Source organism: Canis lupus, chromosome 22 (genome assembly GCF_048164855.1).
Source record: "Canis lupus baileyi chromosome 22, mCanLup2.hap1, whole genome shotgun sequence".
In the NCBI taxonomy this organism is placed as follows: Eukaryota; Metazoa; Chordata; class Mammalia; order Carnivora; family Canidae; genus Canis; species Canis lupus.
Genome location: NC_132859.1, coordinates 19,778,671 through 19,793,437, shown reverse-complemented (window position 1 = coordinate 19,793,437; position 14,767 = coordinate 19,778,671). Strand labels below are relative to the sequence as shown.

The 14,767-nt window shown below is 40.5% G+C and overlaps 2 protein-coding genes across 12 annotated transcripts in view; one reads left to right on the top strand and one right to left on the bottom strand.

Annotated features, from left to right (window-relative positions):
- PCCB (propionyl-CoA carboxylase subunit beta) overlaps positions 1 to 7,787 on the top strand; it is a 92,951-nt gene extending 85,164 nt beyond the window's left edge. Inside the window, exons 11-15 of the mRNA XM_072792620.1 lie at positions 4,034 to 4,141; positions 4,401 to 4,501; positions 4,910 to 5,008; positions 6,355 to 6,454; positions 7,469 to 7,787. Coding sequence (XP_072648721.1) covers positions 4,034 to 4,141; positions 4,401 to 4,501; positions 4,910 to 5,008; positions 6,355 to 6,454; positions 7,469 to 7,590 — 530 coding nt within the window. The 3' untranslated portion in view covers positions 7,591 to 7,787. The remainder of the gene's footprint in view (positions 1 to 4,033; positions 4,142 to 4,400; positions 4,502 to 4,909; positions 5,009 to 6,354; positions 6,455 to 7,468) is intronic.
- Positions 7,788 to 12,324: 4,537 nt separating this feature from the next.
- The window catches only part of STAG1 (STAG1 cohesin complex component), a 393,663-nt gene continuing 391,220 nt past the window's right edge, over positions 12,325 to 14,767 (bottom strand). For all 11 annotated transcript variants that reach the window (XM_072792608.1, XM_072792615.1, XM_072792616.1 and 8 more), the window contains 2 exons: positions 14,452 to 14,532; positions 12,325 to 14,365 (listed from right to left, as the gene is read on the bottom strand). In XM_072792608.1, coding sequence (XP_072648709.1) covers positions 14,342 to 14,365; positions 14,452 to 14,532 — 105 coding nt within the window. In that variant the 3' untranslated portion in view covers positions 12,325 to 14,341. The remainder of the gene's footprint in view (positions 14,366 to 14,451; positions 14,533 to 14,767) is intronic.

Below are 14,767 nucleotides of genomic sequence, written 5' to 3'. Positions count from 1 at the left end.
GGCAAGTGTAATTAAGAACATCAACAAGTCTTTCCTACTATTTTTAAGTTGCCTTTTTCTTTCCTTTTTTTTTTTTTTTAAGATTTTATTTATTTATTTATTTGACAGATATATATATATAGTGCACAAGCAGGGGGAGCAGCAGAGGGAAAGTTTAGAACACCACTGAGCAGGGAGCACGATGTGGGGCTTGATCCCAGGACCCCAGGATCATGACCTGAGCCAAAGGCAGACGCTTAATTGGCTGAGCCACCCAGGCACCCCTCTTCTTTCTTTTATTAAGTAGGCTATCCACTCCCGTTGTGGGGCTTGAACTCATGCTCTGGAGATCAAGAGTCAGATGCTTTACTGCCTGAGCCCCCCCCAGGTACCCATTAAGTGTTGCCTTTTCCTTGATTTTGCTTTCTTTTGATTGTTTTAAATGTTCACTTATTCCAGAGTTTCTGCTTGTTTTGTGATGTTTCTTTTGGAGGATAGGAGCTTGGAGCTGCCCACCCCACCATTTTGTTGTTTAGAAAACGTGTATAAAGTCAGGAATTCACACCTATTGAAAATGTATTTTGTTCCTCCAATAAGTTCTTAACTGCTCATATATCCCTTTAGTTTCTCCTTTGAGCTGTGTCAGTCCCTGGCATGGATTTCACATGATTTCTTGTGTCTGCTTTAAGATCTTTCTCATCCCATGACTACCTCTGCAGGTACTATGTTCTACAGCACAGGTTGACTTTTATAAGCTCACTTTTTAAGAAGCTGCTTGTCTTATCCTGGAAATTTTCTCTATAGATATCTAGGATGTCTATCCCAGGGGCCCTCCTCAGCTCTGGCTGGAGTCTCAACACTTGATTCTATTGTGGTTCCTTGACTTCTCTTTTTCTTGGCTTAAAAATTCTTTGTGATGTTTATGGAGTGGTAAGATGTGGAAGTTCAGCAGGTTACTGCTTTTTTGAAGAAAGTTTCATTTTATTGACTTATTCATTCCCTAACCATTACTAAAGGCAGCTTCAGAGGCTCAGATAAGGAGCTTCTGTGTTCTGGTTCTCATTTTTTCTTGTAGGAATTAGCCATAGTTCCTTGGTCACTCTCTGGGTGCCAGGTTCTCTGTATAGCCCTGGGACTAGGCCTAAGATGCGAAGACCAGGCCTCTGGACCTGGAGCCCATTGTGTGGCAGCTCAGGACTGCAGGTTTTCCATGTCTGTGTTCATTTCCCCAGTGATTGCATCTTGTTTTGCTTGTCAGTGCTCATCTTTCTTTTCAGTATGATTTTGAGTGTAGCCTCTGGGTACTTTTTGCAGTTTCTTAATTTAGAATTGTTTTTTTTTTTTTTTTTTTCTGGGACTTTCACTCAGATTCTTTATTTCAGGTCATTAACATAGATTTTGAGTAGAGTGGAGGGAAGGGAGATTTAAAACATTGTTCTTATATTGAGCTATAATTTACACATAGTAAAATGTACAGTTTTCAAATGCTCATTTTGATAGGTTTTGACAATTTGACAATTTTATATAACCATATCATCGTCCAGAACAAAATATAGAACATTTCTGTCATTTCAGAAAATGCATTTACCAAGAGGGAAATTTTGCCAATTTTTTCTTTTCTGAGTTGTTTCTTTTTCGATGACTTCTTCCTTTTTTTTTTTTTTTAATTTAAATTCAATTTGCCAACATTGATGATCTCTAGCATTCTTTATACATTTTGGCTGTGAGTCCTTTGTCAGATATGTGTATTGCAAGTATTCTTTTCGTGATTAGTGACTTGCTTATTCGGTAAATTAATGGTGTCTTTTGACTCACGTTATTTTAAACATTTAATGAAGCACCATTTATCAGTGTTTATTTATGATTAATGCTTTTGTGTCCTTTTCAACAAATCTTGCCTACTACAGGTTGCAAAGATAGTTCAATATTATTTCTTAGTTTTATAGTTCTGGGTTTTATATGAAGGTCTGTGATCTATTTTGAATTGACTTTTGTGTATAGTTTAGAGTGAAACAGTCAAATTTCATGATTGTGTGTGCATTTTAATACAGGTAGTTAATTGTCTCATCACCATTTTTTTTTAAAGATTTTATTTATTTATGATAGACAGAGAGAGAGAGAGAGAGAGAGAGAGAGAGGCAAGCTCCATGCCAGGAGCCTGACGTGGGACTCCATCCCGGGGCTCCAGGATTGCGCCCTGGGCCAAAGACAGGCACTAAACCGCTGAGCCACCCAGGGATCCCCTCATCATCATTTGTTAAGAAGACTTCCTTTCCACACTGAATTGTTTTGATCTAAAATCAGTTGTGTGGTTCTATTTCTTCACAGTCTATCCTGTTTCATCATCATTTTATCTACCTTTATGCCTGTGCCATATTGCCTTGATTATTGTAGCCTTATAGCTCTCAGTAGTTCTCAACTTGGCACTTTCAGAATCCTGGAGACATTTGACAACGTTGGAAACATTTTTGGTTGTCACAGGTGTGGATTCTGGGGGGAGTGTGTTCTACCGGCATCTATTGGGTGGAGGCAATAGATGATGTTTAACATCTTACACACACAAGACAAACCCCTACAATGAAGAATTATCCAGTCCAAAATGTTGATAGTGCTGAGGTTGAGAAACCATGTCTAATAACTAAGTTTTGAAAAGTCAAAGTGTAAGTCTTCCAATTAAAAAAAAAAACCACACAAAACTATTTTAACTGTTCTGTCTCCTTTGTATTACCATATGAATTTTAGAATATGCTTATCAATTTCTGTAAGAGAATATCTATGATATTGGTAGTAATATTTTGCTTGAAAATATAGGTCTGTTTAGTATGCTAGCTTAGTAGACTTTAAGATAATTAAATAATATATATAGTTAAAATTGAATAAAACTAGAAACTTAGTTTCTCAGTTGTACTGGCTGTATTACAAGTGTTTAATAGCGGTAGTGGCTACCATGTCAAATAGTGCAGTTGGAGAACATTCATAGAAAGTTCTTTTGGCCAGCAGTGGTGTAGATCACTTTGGGAATTTATCCATTCTTCTGATCCATGAGTGTATAAGGTTTTTAATTTTTTAAACTTTTTTTTTTTAATTTTTATTTATTTATGATAGTCACACAGAGATAGAGAGAGAGAGGCAGAGACATAGGCAGAGGGAGAAGCAGGCTCCATGCACCGGGAGCCCGATGTGGGATTCGATCCCGGGTCTCCAGGATCGCACCCTGGGCCAAAGGCAGGCGCCAAACCGCTGCGCCACCCAGGGATCCCGGTTTTTAATTTTTTTAATAGATTCTCTATCAGATTATGAAAATCCCACTGTACTAGTTTACTGCTAGTTTTTTTTTAAGATTTATTTATTTTAGAGAGAGAGAGAGAGAGTGTGAGTTGAAGGAGGAACAGAAGGGGAAGGAGAGAGAATCTCAAGCAGACTCCACTCTCAGTATGGAGCCAACAAGGGGCTTGATCTTATAACCCGGAGATCATGACCTCAGCTGAAACCAAGAGTTGGATGCTTAACTGACTGAGCCACCTAGGTATCCCACTACAATTTTTGAGTTATGGTTGTATATTGAATGTTAGGTTTCTCTGTTGAGAAGACTACATGGTTTTTCTCTTCTATTTAGTGTAGTTTTTGTTGGTTTTCATAAGTTAGATCAACCTTGACTTCTTGAGATAAACCCCATTTATTTGGTCAGAAGGCATTTGTATTTTTATACACAAATGCTCTCTAAGAGCAGCCCTTGAATGATACCTCCTCCTACTGGTTCCATGAGGGCAAGTTGGGTTGTTCCCCTGGTGGCAGCAGTCCTTCAGGCAAGACTGCCTGTAATAGGCTGTGCTCCCAGCAAAGAGCTGAGACCACTCCTAGACCCTCTTTGGCCCATGCCAGGTGTGTTCTCCTGTTTTTCCTGGAGTGTAACAGTTCCCCTTTACATTCCCGGATGAGAAGACTGATGCCTCCATAAAAATCAGCCCTGGATGGTTGCTGAGGGTACATTCCATGTGGGTGGAACTAAAAATTGCCCTGAAGCTCTCAGCATGGACAATCTCTCTCATTCTAGGATGTTTGGATATTAATTCATCTGTGAAAGGGGCTCGTTTTGTCCGATTCTGTGATGCGTTCAATATTCCACTCATCACTTTTGTTGATGTCCCTGGCTTCCTGCCTGGTAAGTCATTGACAGAAGTGGGGGCTAAGGGAGATGGTTTTGCCCAGTGAGACACCCACTTTATTTGGAAGTTTTCTTGCAAAATTCTCTAAGGATTTGTGACATCTCTGTATTCTAGGTGTATTTGGAAGATGGGCCTCTCGGGTTGAGGGTGGCTCTCTCCTGGCCCTCTGGGGAGCAGGGGAAGACCTCATAGCTGAGAGTGGCAGTCAAACTTCGTGAGGACTTTTGTATCTAGTAACTCTTCCTCATGACCTAGGCACAGCACAGGAATATGGGGGCATCATCCGACATGGCGCCAAGCTTCTCTACGCATTTGCTGAAGCAACTGTGCCCAAAGTCACAGTCATCACCAGGAAGGTGAGGAACTTGTATCAGAGGCTGTGAGCCCACTCCTAGCAGCATAGCCATGTTTGGAGGTCTGGCCAAGAGTTTCAGGAGGGCTAGGAAGAGGAATACACCATGCTAGCCCTTAAAAAGATCTTTCGAGGATAGCATTTACAGCCCTATAGACACACCCTGCAGATACATTGGGTCATTTCTGGGAACTGAAAGCATCAGTGGGGAAAAAGCCAGGAAAAACCGTTCACGTTAACTGTGAAAGGCCTCTGGGTTGTGTCTAGGTATTCTCTGAGGCCAGGAAGCCTGAGCAGAGACATTGGGCCTTCAGTTTCTTTTTTGTCCTCATTTCACTTGGCTTCCTAGGATGTTTCAGGGACAGATCTGTTTGATTCAGGCTCTAACATTCAGTATTTGGGTCTGTTCTAGGCCTATGGTGGTGCTTATGATGTCATGAGCTCCAAGCACCTTTGTGGTGACATCAACTATGCCTGGCCTACAGCAGAAATCGCAGTCATGGGAGCAAAGGTGAGGCCCTCTAGCTTTCCCTTTGCTTGGGTCCAGGTACCAGACTCTCCCAGCAGGAGCTCATAGGTGGCAAATGTTGGAGAGAGACCAGGATTCCAGAGATTTGGGGCCTTGACTTTGGAAAGTCTCCCACGTGAGCCCCAGGGACAGCTCTGGCTCCTGTCCTGCACTGTCACTTCAGACACATGCTGGTATCTTCATGATAAGTGTGGGAGGGCCCCTGAAGGGGATTTGATGTTATCAGTAAAGGGGAAAGGGTTGAGTCAGCTGAACTAGCCTTTGGGAGGATTGGACATTCCTTGTAACTCCATCTCATCTCCAATGGAGGGCCCTAGAGCCATTCCTTTTAGCCTATAAAATTTGAACTGTAGTTCTGACCCTGGTGACTTTGGGCAAGGTATAGCAGTCCACCCTTTATCCATAGGGGATGTGCTCCAGCACTCTCAGTGGAGGCCTGAAACCAGAATACCCAACCTTATGTGTGCTGTCTTTTCATATGCATACATACTTATGATAAAGTTTAATTTATAAATGAGGCACAGTAAAAGATTAACAATAGAATGATGATAATATGCTGTCATAAAAGTTGTGTGAATGTGCTCTCTCTCTGATAATATCTTGTACTCACCCTTCTTGTGATGTGAGATGATAAGATGAAGTGAGGTGAAGAGCACAGGCATTGATGTCAGATGGAGGTTCACCCATCTGCTTCTGGAGTGTGATAACTGAAGCTGCAAATGAGCAGGGACTATTGTACTTCCTGTTTCTTAGCTTGATCCCCACTCCTTTCCTGCTTTGAAACAGCTATTGGGATTGCACCAGGTAACTAACTCCCTTGACTCTTCCCATAGCTGACTTTTAGGGCTTCTGAGGTCAGGACTCATATTTTAGTTTCCAGTGTTTCTACATTTGCAGTTCAGTCTGCCTGCCTGTGGCCACTGAATTGTGTACTCAGGATAAGAAAAAAAGAAAACAGCATTTTGCTTCCCTTGATGCAGGGAACCACAGATTTAACAGTGGAAAAAGAGGCCAAACATCTCGGTCTCGAAGGATAGATGCAAGTGGAAGGAGTAGGATGGAATGTGGGGACACAAGCTGCTTACTGGCTTTGCCTGAGCTGCCTGTCATTGGGCTCACAGCTGAATGTCCCATCACGTCCCGTGGCTTCATGACAGTTGACCCCAGCAGTGCTTACCTCTGTGCCCTGGCACCTGGAGCTGGCACTTCTCCCCAGGGCACTTTGATTTACCACAGAGTTCACGACCACACACTGTGGTAGTGAGTTGCAGGAGGTCTACCCAGTTGGGATTGTCAGTTGAGTTTGACATTAACCTCTCTCGTGACAGGGTGCTGTGGAGATCATCTTCAAAGGGCACAAGGACGTGGCAGCTGCTCAGGCAGAGTACATTGAGAAGTTTGCCAACCCCTTTCCTGCTGCAGTGAGAGGTAGGAACTGGGGGTGGGGGGTGGGGGCAGCAGGGTCATTCACTGGGTCACTTGCTCATTCTTGTATTTTGCAGTCTCCTATAACTGCCCTTTGCCCTGACAGTTGAATCTGCAGGAATCTGCAGACAAGTGAGGGGTGGTTATGTCCTGGGCGGTCTTCACTTAGGGACCGCATGTGCACTGCTCTGGTGACTAAGATAAAAACAGCATCACTGAAATGGTTGAGTTTCTTAGTGTTGTTCCAGGCACCTAAATATCGTGTAAATACCCAGCCACTTTTTGTTTGTTTGTTTTGCTCATGTTTCTGAGGGTCATCAATGTGGGCTGGGCTCAGTTAGATGGTTCTTCTGGTCTTGCTGGGACCAATCATGCAAAGACAGTCAGTTGGTAGTTTGGGGCTGGATAGTCCAAGATGGCTTCACTTATGTAGCTGCTGTTGGCTGTCTGCTGGACTTTCTGCACATGGGTCCTTATTCTTAAGGAGGCTACTCCACACTTGCTGGTGTCCTGAGGGCAGCAAGAGGGTGGGGGTGGGGGGGCAGGCTGCAAGGCACCTTGAGACCTAGGTTTGGAAATTGCAGTGTCACTTTTACCACATTCTGTTGGCCAAAGCAAGTCACGAGGCCAAGTGAGGACATTTAATCCTTGATGGGGGAGGAGAGGTGAAATTACATTGCAGAAGGACTTGTGTTACAGGGATAGGAGGAAGTATAGTGATTTTTGAAAATACAAATGTATTTTTCTAAATTTTTATTTCCTGTTGAAATCTGGTCCCCTCCCTGTCAAGATGAAGTCATTTTCTTGCCAAGTGCTCCTAGGCCAGAAATTGGGGCCCTGCCAGAGGAACAGGGATGCTCCTAGGATGCAGGGGAAGGCTTACTGGGCCCATGCCCCGTAACTTGGGTTCCTGCTCACACTATCGACCCTAGAGATGGTGCCCAGTCTTAGCACAGATTGGGCGCAGGCATTATCTGGAGATGCCGATGATCTACTTCCTTTTCTGTGCTTCACCAGGATTTGTGGATGACATCATCCAGCCTTCCTCTACACGAGCCCGAATCTGCCGTGACTTGGATGTCTTGGCCAGCAAGAAGGTACAGCGCCCTTGGAGGAAACATGCAAATATTCCATTGTAAACAGATTAAAGGAAAATAAACCAAGAGGCAATTACTGCCTGGCCATTCATACCCATTCCTGCCTTTTGCAATCATGATACTTGGAATTCTAAATACCAGTAATAACTTGAAATGGCTGTTTATTAAATTCTACAAAGATTTCATGTATGCCTTACTGTAAAATTATTTGCTTTATTAAAAACTTGTTTTAACCAGTATTTTTTGAGCACAAAGTTCATTTTTTTATAGTAAAAATCTGAAAAATCAAGAAGATAATACATATAGTAATAGCGTACTGATACTTAAAGCTGACCCTTATTTGACACCTGTGTATTTTTTCTTTTTCCCCCCAATAATTGTTTTCTCTGTAGGTGAGATGATGGGCTTTTAGGGCAAAGTACTTACCATTTAGGCCTCAGTTTCCTTTTTTTTTTTTTTTTTTTTTTTATGATTTATTTATTCATGAAAGACAGAGAAGCAGAGACACAGGCAGAGGGAGAAGCAGGCTCCATGTAGGGAGCCTGATGTGGGACTCGATACCGAATCCTGGGATCACTCCCTGAACCAAAGGCAGGTGTTCAACTGCTGAGCCACCCAGGCATCCCAATTCCCTTACTTTTAAATAATATTTAATAATGTGCTCTTAGTTCCTCTAGGAACTGTTGAGGATTAAATGAGACATTTGCAGTTATGTCTGGCAAAGTAGATGCTCAGTAAGGTATAGCACCCTATATTAAGTGCTTTTCAGAAATGTGTTCACATTTTTAAAAACTTATTTTGAAAAATTTCAAACCTATAGAAATGTTGCAAGAGTATGGTATTTGTACACCTTCACTTAGATTTTCCAGTTAATTTTTCTACATTTGGTGCATCTCTTCCATAAATATATAACTATTATTATTTTTATTGACCCACTTGCGAGTAATTTGCAGAATCATGACCCTTTATCCCTGGCACCACTAAACATCAGTGTTTATTTCCTAGGAAACAAGGGTCATTGTCCTACAGTCTTTTATTACATTGACATTTGGAAGAATGGTTGCCAGTTATCTTGTAGAATTATCCCTCCATTTGGGTTTGTCTGATTGTTTTCAGATGTTCAGATCTAGGTAAGTGTAAGACACAATAATGAGTCATGTATCACATTAGGAAGCATCCTATGCTAGTTTTTCCCATTATAGATGACATTGACTCATCACTTGGTTAAGGTGGTGGCTGCAAAGGTTGCCATTTTTTCTTTGTGATTTATAACTGATCTGGGGGCATTCTTTAAGGTTGTCAACAAACTTTCACCTAGTACTTTTAGTGTCCGTTGATGATTCTTGCCTCAATCGGCCATCCTGTGTGGATTCGAAAATGTTGCATTTCTAACCCTATCATTATGTCTGCATTTGTTAGTTGTTACTTTCCTGAAAGAACTTTTTTTCTGTTTTAATTTTTTTAGTATCTGTTTAGATTCATGGATTCATTTTTTTAAAAACAGTTTTTCCTGAAATAGCTTTTCTTACTATGCTGTCACTCTTGTCAAATTTTCAGACACACATTATACTAGTTACATTTTTTTTCCTTCCTGCTCAATCCCAACTCCACCCCCAGGAGATGAGATTGGGAAGTTTATAGTAGTTGAAATCTGGTATATAGTAGGTGTTTCATAAATGTTTATTTTACTGAATGAATACATCAAAGCAAGAAAAAGCAGAGACATGGATTCTTTTAAAATTTAGTGTTAACTTATATTGACACTTAAAATTTCAATGGGAGCTTCTTTAAAGTTGGCTCTTTGATCCTTTTGATACGTCCCAATAGTTTTTGGCACACTTCCTTATTTTTTTTGACACAGAATAATTTACCAGGCTCATCATCTATTTTCCTTGCCCAGCCTGGTTTCTCCCCAGTCCTGGTTTATTTTAATAGATGTCATTTAGAAGCTAAAATTGGCAGATGTTCACATTTATGCTGGGGTGTCATTGCTTTTTGGTATTTTCAGGAGACTAGGAAATAATTATACAAATTTGTGAACATGTGTATATATTATATATGTTCAAAATCATGAATTCATATTGAAACTTTTAATTCTAATCCAACATACAGGTGGTTCTTTGCTTTCCCCTATTCTATATTTATGGATTTCTTCTCTCACAGTGATAAAACTGGCTCCCATTATCTTCAAAATAATTTACTCATATGCTCAATCCTACACTAAATACAAAAGTTTGAGAACTTTTTTTTTTTGCTTTTTTTAAGATTTATTCATGAGAAAGAGAGAGAGAGGCAGAGAACACAGGCAGAAGGAGAAGCAGGCTCCATGCAGGGAGCCTGATGTGGGACTCCAGGATCACGCCCTGAGCTAAAGGCAGACACTCAACTGCTGAGCCACCCAGGCGTCCCAAGTTTGAGAACTTTTAGAAGTTCAAGACTCCTTTGTAATTATGTTATCAGTTTGAAAGAGAGTCCTTTTTTAAGGACTTTGTGGGCCACTGTAGATCTCCCCCCCCCATCTTTGTTGACTTAATGCTTTATGCATTCAGCAAAATAAACAGTTATACTAGAGGGCAGCCTGGGTGGCTTAGCGGTTTAGTGCCGCCTTCAGCCTAGGGCCTGGTCCTGGAGACCCGGGATCGAGTCCCATATCGGGCTCCCTGCATGGAGCCTGCTTCTCCCTCTGCCTGTGTTTCTGCCTCTATCTCCCTGCGTCTCTCATGAATAAAGAAATAAAATCTTTTAAAAAGAAAAGTTATACTAGAAATGGAGATTTTACGTGGTTTCAGCATAAAGGTCAACTACAGAGTGCTATTTCAGAGTGCCCCACAGGGTGTGCTTTTCTCTGTGGTGAGAGCCCTAGGTCCTCCCACTACTGACTTTCCCTTGTCCCAGATCCTTAGCTCCAAAGGAGCTTGAATGTTCTTTCAAGGTCAACTTGAGTTAAATCAGTATGTGACTGTTGTCTACCTTTCCCATTTCTACCAGCCACTCCATCATTCCAGGTAGCCAGACTTATGGCCTTAGTTACTTTTTCTTGGATGTCTCTCTTCCCTCTCCAGGTGATTGTGAATCTCCCATTCTAGTCAGACTCTAGGTGCATCTTCCCACTGGTGTTTCTCTGTGACCTACTCTTAATGCCAGAAATCATGTTCTGAGCTAATAGACTAATTCCCGATCTATATTTTATTGCATTTTTCTGCTTCAGCACTTCCAGTACATAGTACCCTGCTCTCCAAAGTCAAGTCTTTAGCCCACACAGAATGTCCCTCCCATGCTTACCAACTGAGTTTAAGCCTACAGCTCCCTGGAACACACCCTCTTGTTGAATAGCTCCAATTTGCTCATGCTGAAGGAAGGACCTGACTTGGTTCATCTCAACCTGTGGGCTTGAACTGATTTTGCTCACTGCAGCTGTTTTTTTTTTTTTTTTTTTAAAGCATCTGATCATGCATATTCTCCCCCTGTATATATATTTTTGTCTTCCTAAGTAGATGGTGAATTTCTAGGGGGCAGAAACCGGCCAAAGGTTCTTTATACTCCTGTTTGGCACCAGCAGAAAGACTATAAACCAGGGGAAAGGAGTGATGGCAGACTTGTGGGCTTTTAGAGGCCTCTTAATAAGTCATGCGGGTTGATTTGCATGTGACTGAGAATCTTAAAATTGCTTGGCTAGTCCAATTTCTGGGGTCAGCTAACCTAGGATTTGGACTATATGAAGGGTGACTGCTGTAGTCTATATAAAAATACAAGCTTATGAGTTTATTTTTGAGGAAGGGGGTCCAAGATGTGCTTTACCAGGTTGTGAAATCTGGGCACTGAGAAGGGCTTGTTTTGGGACTGCTCTAAGAGGTAGAGGAATAAAGCATTTGGGCAAAGTGACTTCTGGGAAGTCTTGGCATGATAAACCAAGATCTGGTGGCCAAGGAAGCACAGAGCTGCAAGACCTCGCAAAGGAGACCAGCATCTATGGATGACAATGCCTGGAGAATGGCGGCAGATTTATTCTCCGGTGGCTGCTGTTTAGAAAGGCCTTTCCCAACTGGAATTCTTAAAGATGAGCTACCACAGAGACCCTTCCTTATTACCTTCCTCCTTGGCTGCCTGGAGAGTTTATCTTGCATCCCTGCTCTTTCTGCACAGACATCTTAGGCCATGTAATGAACATGGCCCAGAGAACAAGGGCAGGCTCATAAAGTGTAGGGCATGAGTTTTTATGAGTGATGTCTGGCACCAATGTCAAGAGAAACTCTAACATGGCTTTGTAGAATCCAAGTGATCTTTAAAGGGCTGCTATTTTGGTGTAATCATGCATAAGTCTAGGGGCTAGATCTCGGGCAGGAGAAGGATCCAGGCTACAAACTCCAAATACATCCTTCAAAACTCAGCCTGTAAGGGACCTCCTCTCAAACCAGTTTCTCCAGGGAAATCCACAAAACGAGAGAAAATGATTGAACTAGTCCTAAATTTAAAAAAAAAAAAAAAAGTGAGGGGGAACACCTGGGTGGCTCAGTGGTTGAATGTGTCTGCCTTTGGCTCATGGTGTCATCCTGGGGTCCTGGGATCGAGTCCCACATCATGCTTTCACAGGGAGCCTCCTTTTCCCTCTGCCTAGGTCTCGTCTCTCATGAATAAATAAAATCTTAAAAAAAAAAAAACACCTCCCTGATATAGTTAACAAATTATAGGAATAAGCAAGCTCTCAAGAGCAGGGGGACAGAAATCATCTCTTTAACACTTTACCTATTAACAACAATAGGATGACTACCACAGGCCTGATTTTGAATAGTTTATTAAAGGAAAGGTGAAGCATCAGTTTCAAATTGTACAAAAGGAAAAAAACCTCATATTGCAAATGTACAATTTACAGAATTACTAGCAAAACCAATCAAGGAGACACTGAAAATACAAAAATTCGATTGACTTCAAACTGAACTGCAAACCCATTGGAGTAGATATTAAGCCTTTTTTTTGTTGCATGGTAGTCTACAATTCTAAGTCAGCATCTGTTTTCCACATGAAACTGTCAAGCAAAGGATCACTCTGTGCATGTGCCAGGGCACCTCCCAGCTTCCTCCTTGGCCAGAACTGTAGGCAGGGCTGGCAGTGATGGACAGTCCAGTTATTCCTGCCCCTTCATGTCCAGTGAGGCCCACATTTCTGGAAGAAAGTGAGACCCCAGCCCCTCAAACTGGAGCCCAGGAATTGCTAAAATTAGCAGATGTAACATTTTTGGTGACCAGGTTTTTCAGAACTGTACAAATATTGAGAAAATTTCGTTTTGTGTTTACTAAAAGAATGAATAATCCATTTGCTTTCCCAGCAGAAAATAATCATTGGGTGCACAGAGTAGTAAAAAAAAAAAAAAAAAAATGCTTTTCATTTTTGGTAAGAAGGGAAAGCCTCATGATTCTGTTGCAGCTACTTTAAAAACCAGCCCAGAAACAGGTGTGGATGGATTAGTTTGGAATTGAGGTTTACTTTGAAAAATCAGAAAGGTAGAAACTAACTGGGCTTTTTAAAACAATAGCAGCAAGTCATAAAAGTCTAAGTAGACTGTAACTCTAAACCATTGAAGGCTGTCCTGAAGATTCATAATTTCTTTCCCCAAAATAATTAATATGCACATTTAACACTGAAATGTAGCTGTATTTCAAGGTAAGCTTAGGAACTTCACCCTCTAAGCACAGACTTCTATGCAGCACATACTTCTATAATTGGTAAACTTAATTCACAAAATTAGCGCATAAGGTATTAAGTGCATGGGAAGTAGACACAGTTATGTTACACTTAAAATTATTTTTGAATGGCAAAGAAGTTCTTCATGATTATCTTTTTAAGAAAACGGAAGTCTATGTAATTTGAATTTGGCAGGGCATGAAATAAGTAGTAAAAACAGCAAACTGATAACTTGAGAACCATTTTTGTTTTTCTGAGAATACTTTATTTGCTGGTAGAAGTTGCTAAAAATGCACAGAACAAATACCAATAGAAAATGTACTGTATCTGAATCTCCCTATTCTATATAAAATGAATGGTGTACAGCATCTGTTGGAAAATGGCTGCATGGACATTTCTTATTTTATGCCCCCTTATAAATAAAAATAAACCTTTTTATTCAAGAGTATATAAAATCAGGGAATCCATATCCACAGAGGGTGTGTGGTTTTTGGCAGAGATGCACTGTCAGAATTTCATCTTAGCTTGTCAATATTCTGCTCCTCCGTATTTCTGTATTCCACAAGGTCAACCAAATCCAGTGAGCTCCAAAACACTCTTCGGCAATTAGGATGAGCTGCTTACTCATAGGTTTAATAAAAATGGTTAGCTTTTAAAACATAAAAAGGCAAAATGTTAAAACGGTTTTTAAATTGTACAACAGGAAAATAAAGTTAAAAATATTTTTTTTTTTTTTTTTTTTTTTTTTTTTTTACTCAATGCTGAGTTTTCATAAAACAGGTGTATAACAGTGTTTATCTTGACAGCGGTTTTAAAAATTTAAAATTTTTTCCTCCCTCCAGAAAAACACACACATCTGTATTGGGATAAGTCCAATATTAGGACACAAATGATTTTTCAGGTCAGTCTTTCTGAGGTGACATTCACCAACATTCCCTTGGGTAATTTACATGCTCCTCTTCTGTCACTACAAAAAGGGATTGACCTCAATCATTTGATTAAAAAACAAATCAGATCACATCAAAAGTGTTTTTTCCCCCATACAAGCTATCACAGTATATAGGCCTCTAGCTCTAAATAATAGAGTTCCAGATTTGTAAATTTTCTTCAGACTTCAGAACATAGGCATTCCAAATCCCTAGAAAAATGAGAAACACAATTAACTTTGTGCATAAACAAGACCCAGAAACCATAAATAAAAAGCAGTATTAATTTAACATTTACTGAATCATCTTCTATGATAGCTGCAGAATCAAAGAAATCTGGCCTCAGCTCAGCTCTCTCTCGCCGATTTCTTGATGGGGGCTGGAAAGAGAAGCCAAAATATATTTTTTTTCAATACATAAAGACAATGAACTGTGATAGTAAGCAGCTAATATTTCTGATGGTATCATAAAATAGAGCTGTTGAAGATCAACTTTGAAAGAAAAAGAATGTGGCTTTTACATGGAGCATACACTTTAAAAAAAAAAAGGATTTCAAATTACAATGAATAAACAATATGTAGATACATATATATAATTTTGGGGCCTACAAACAT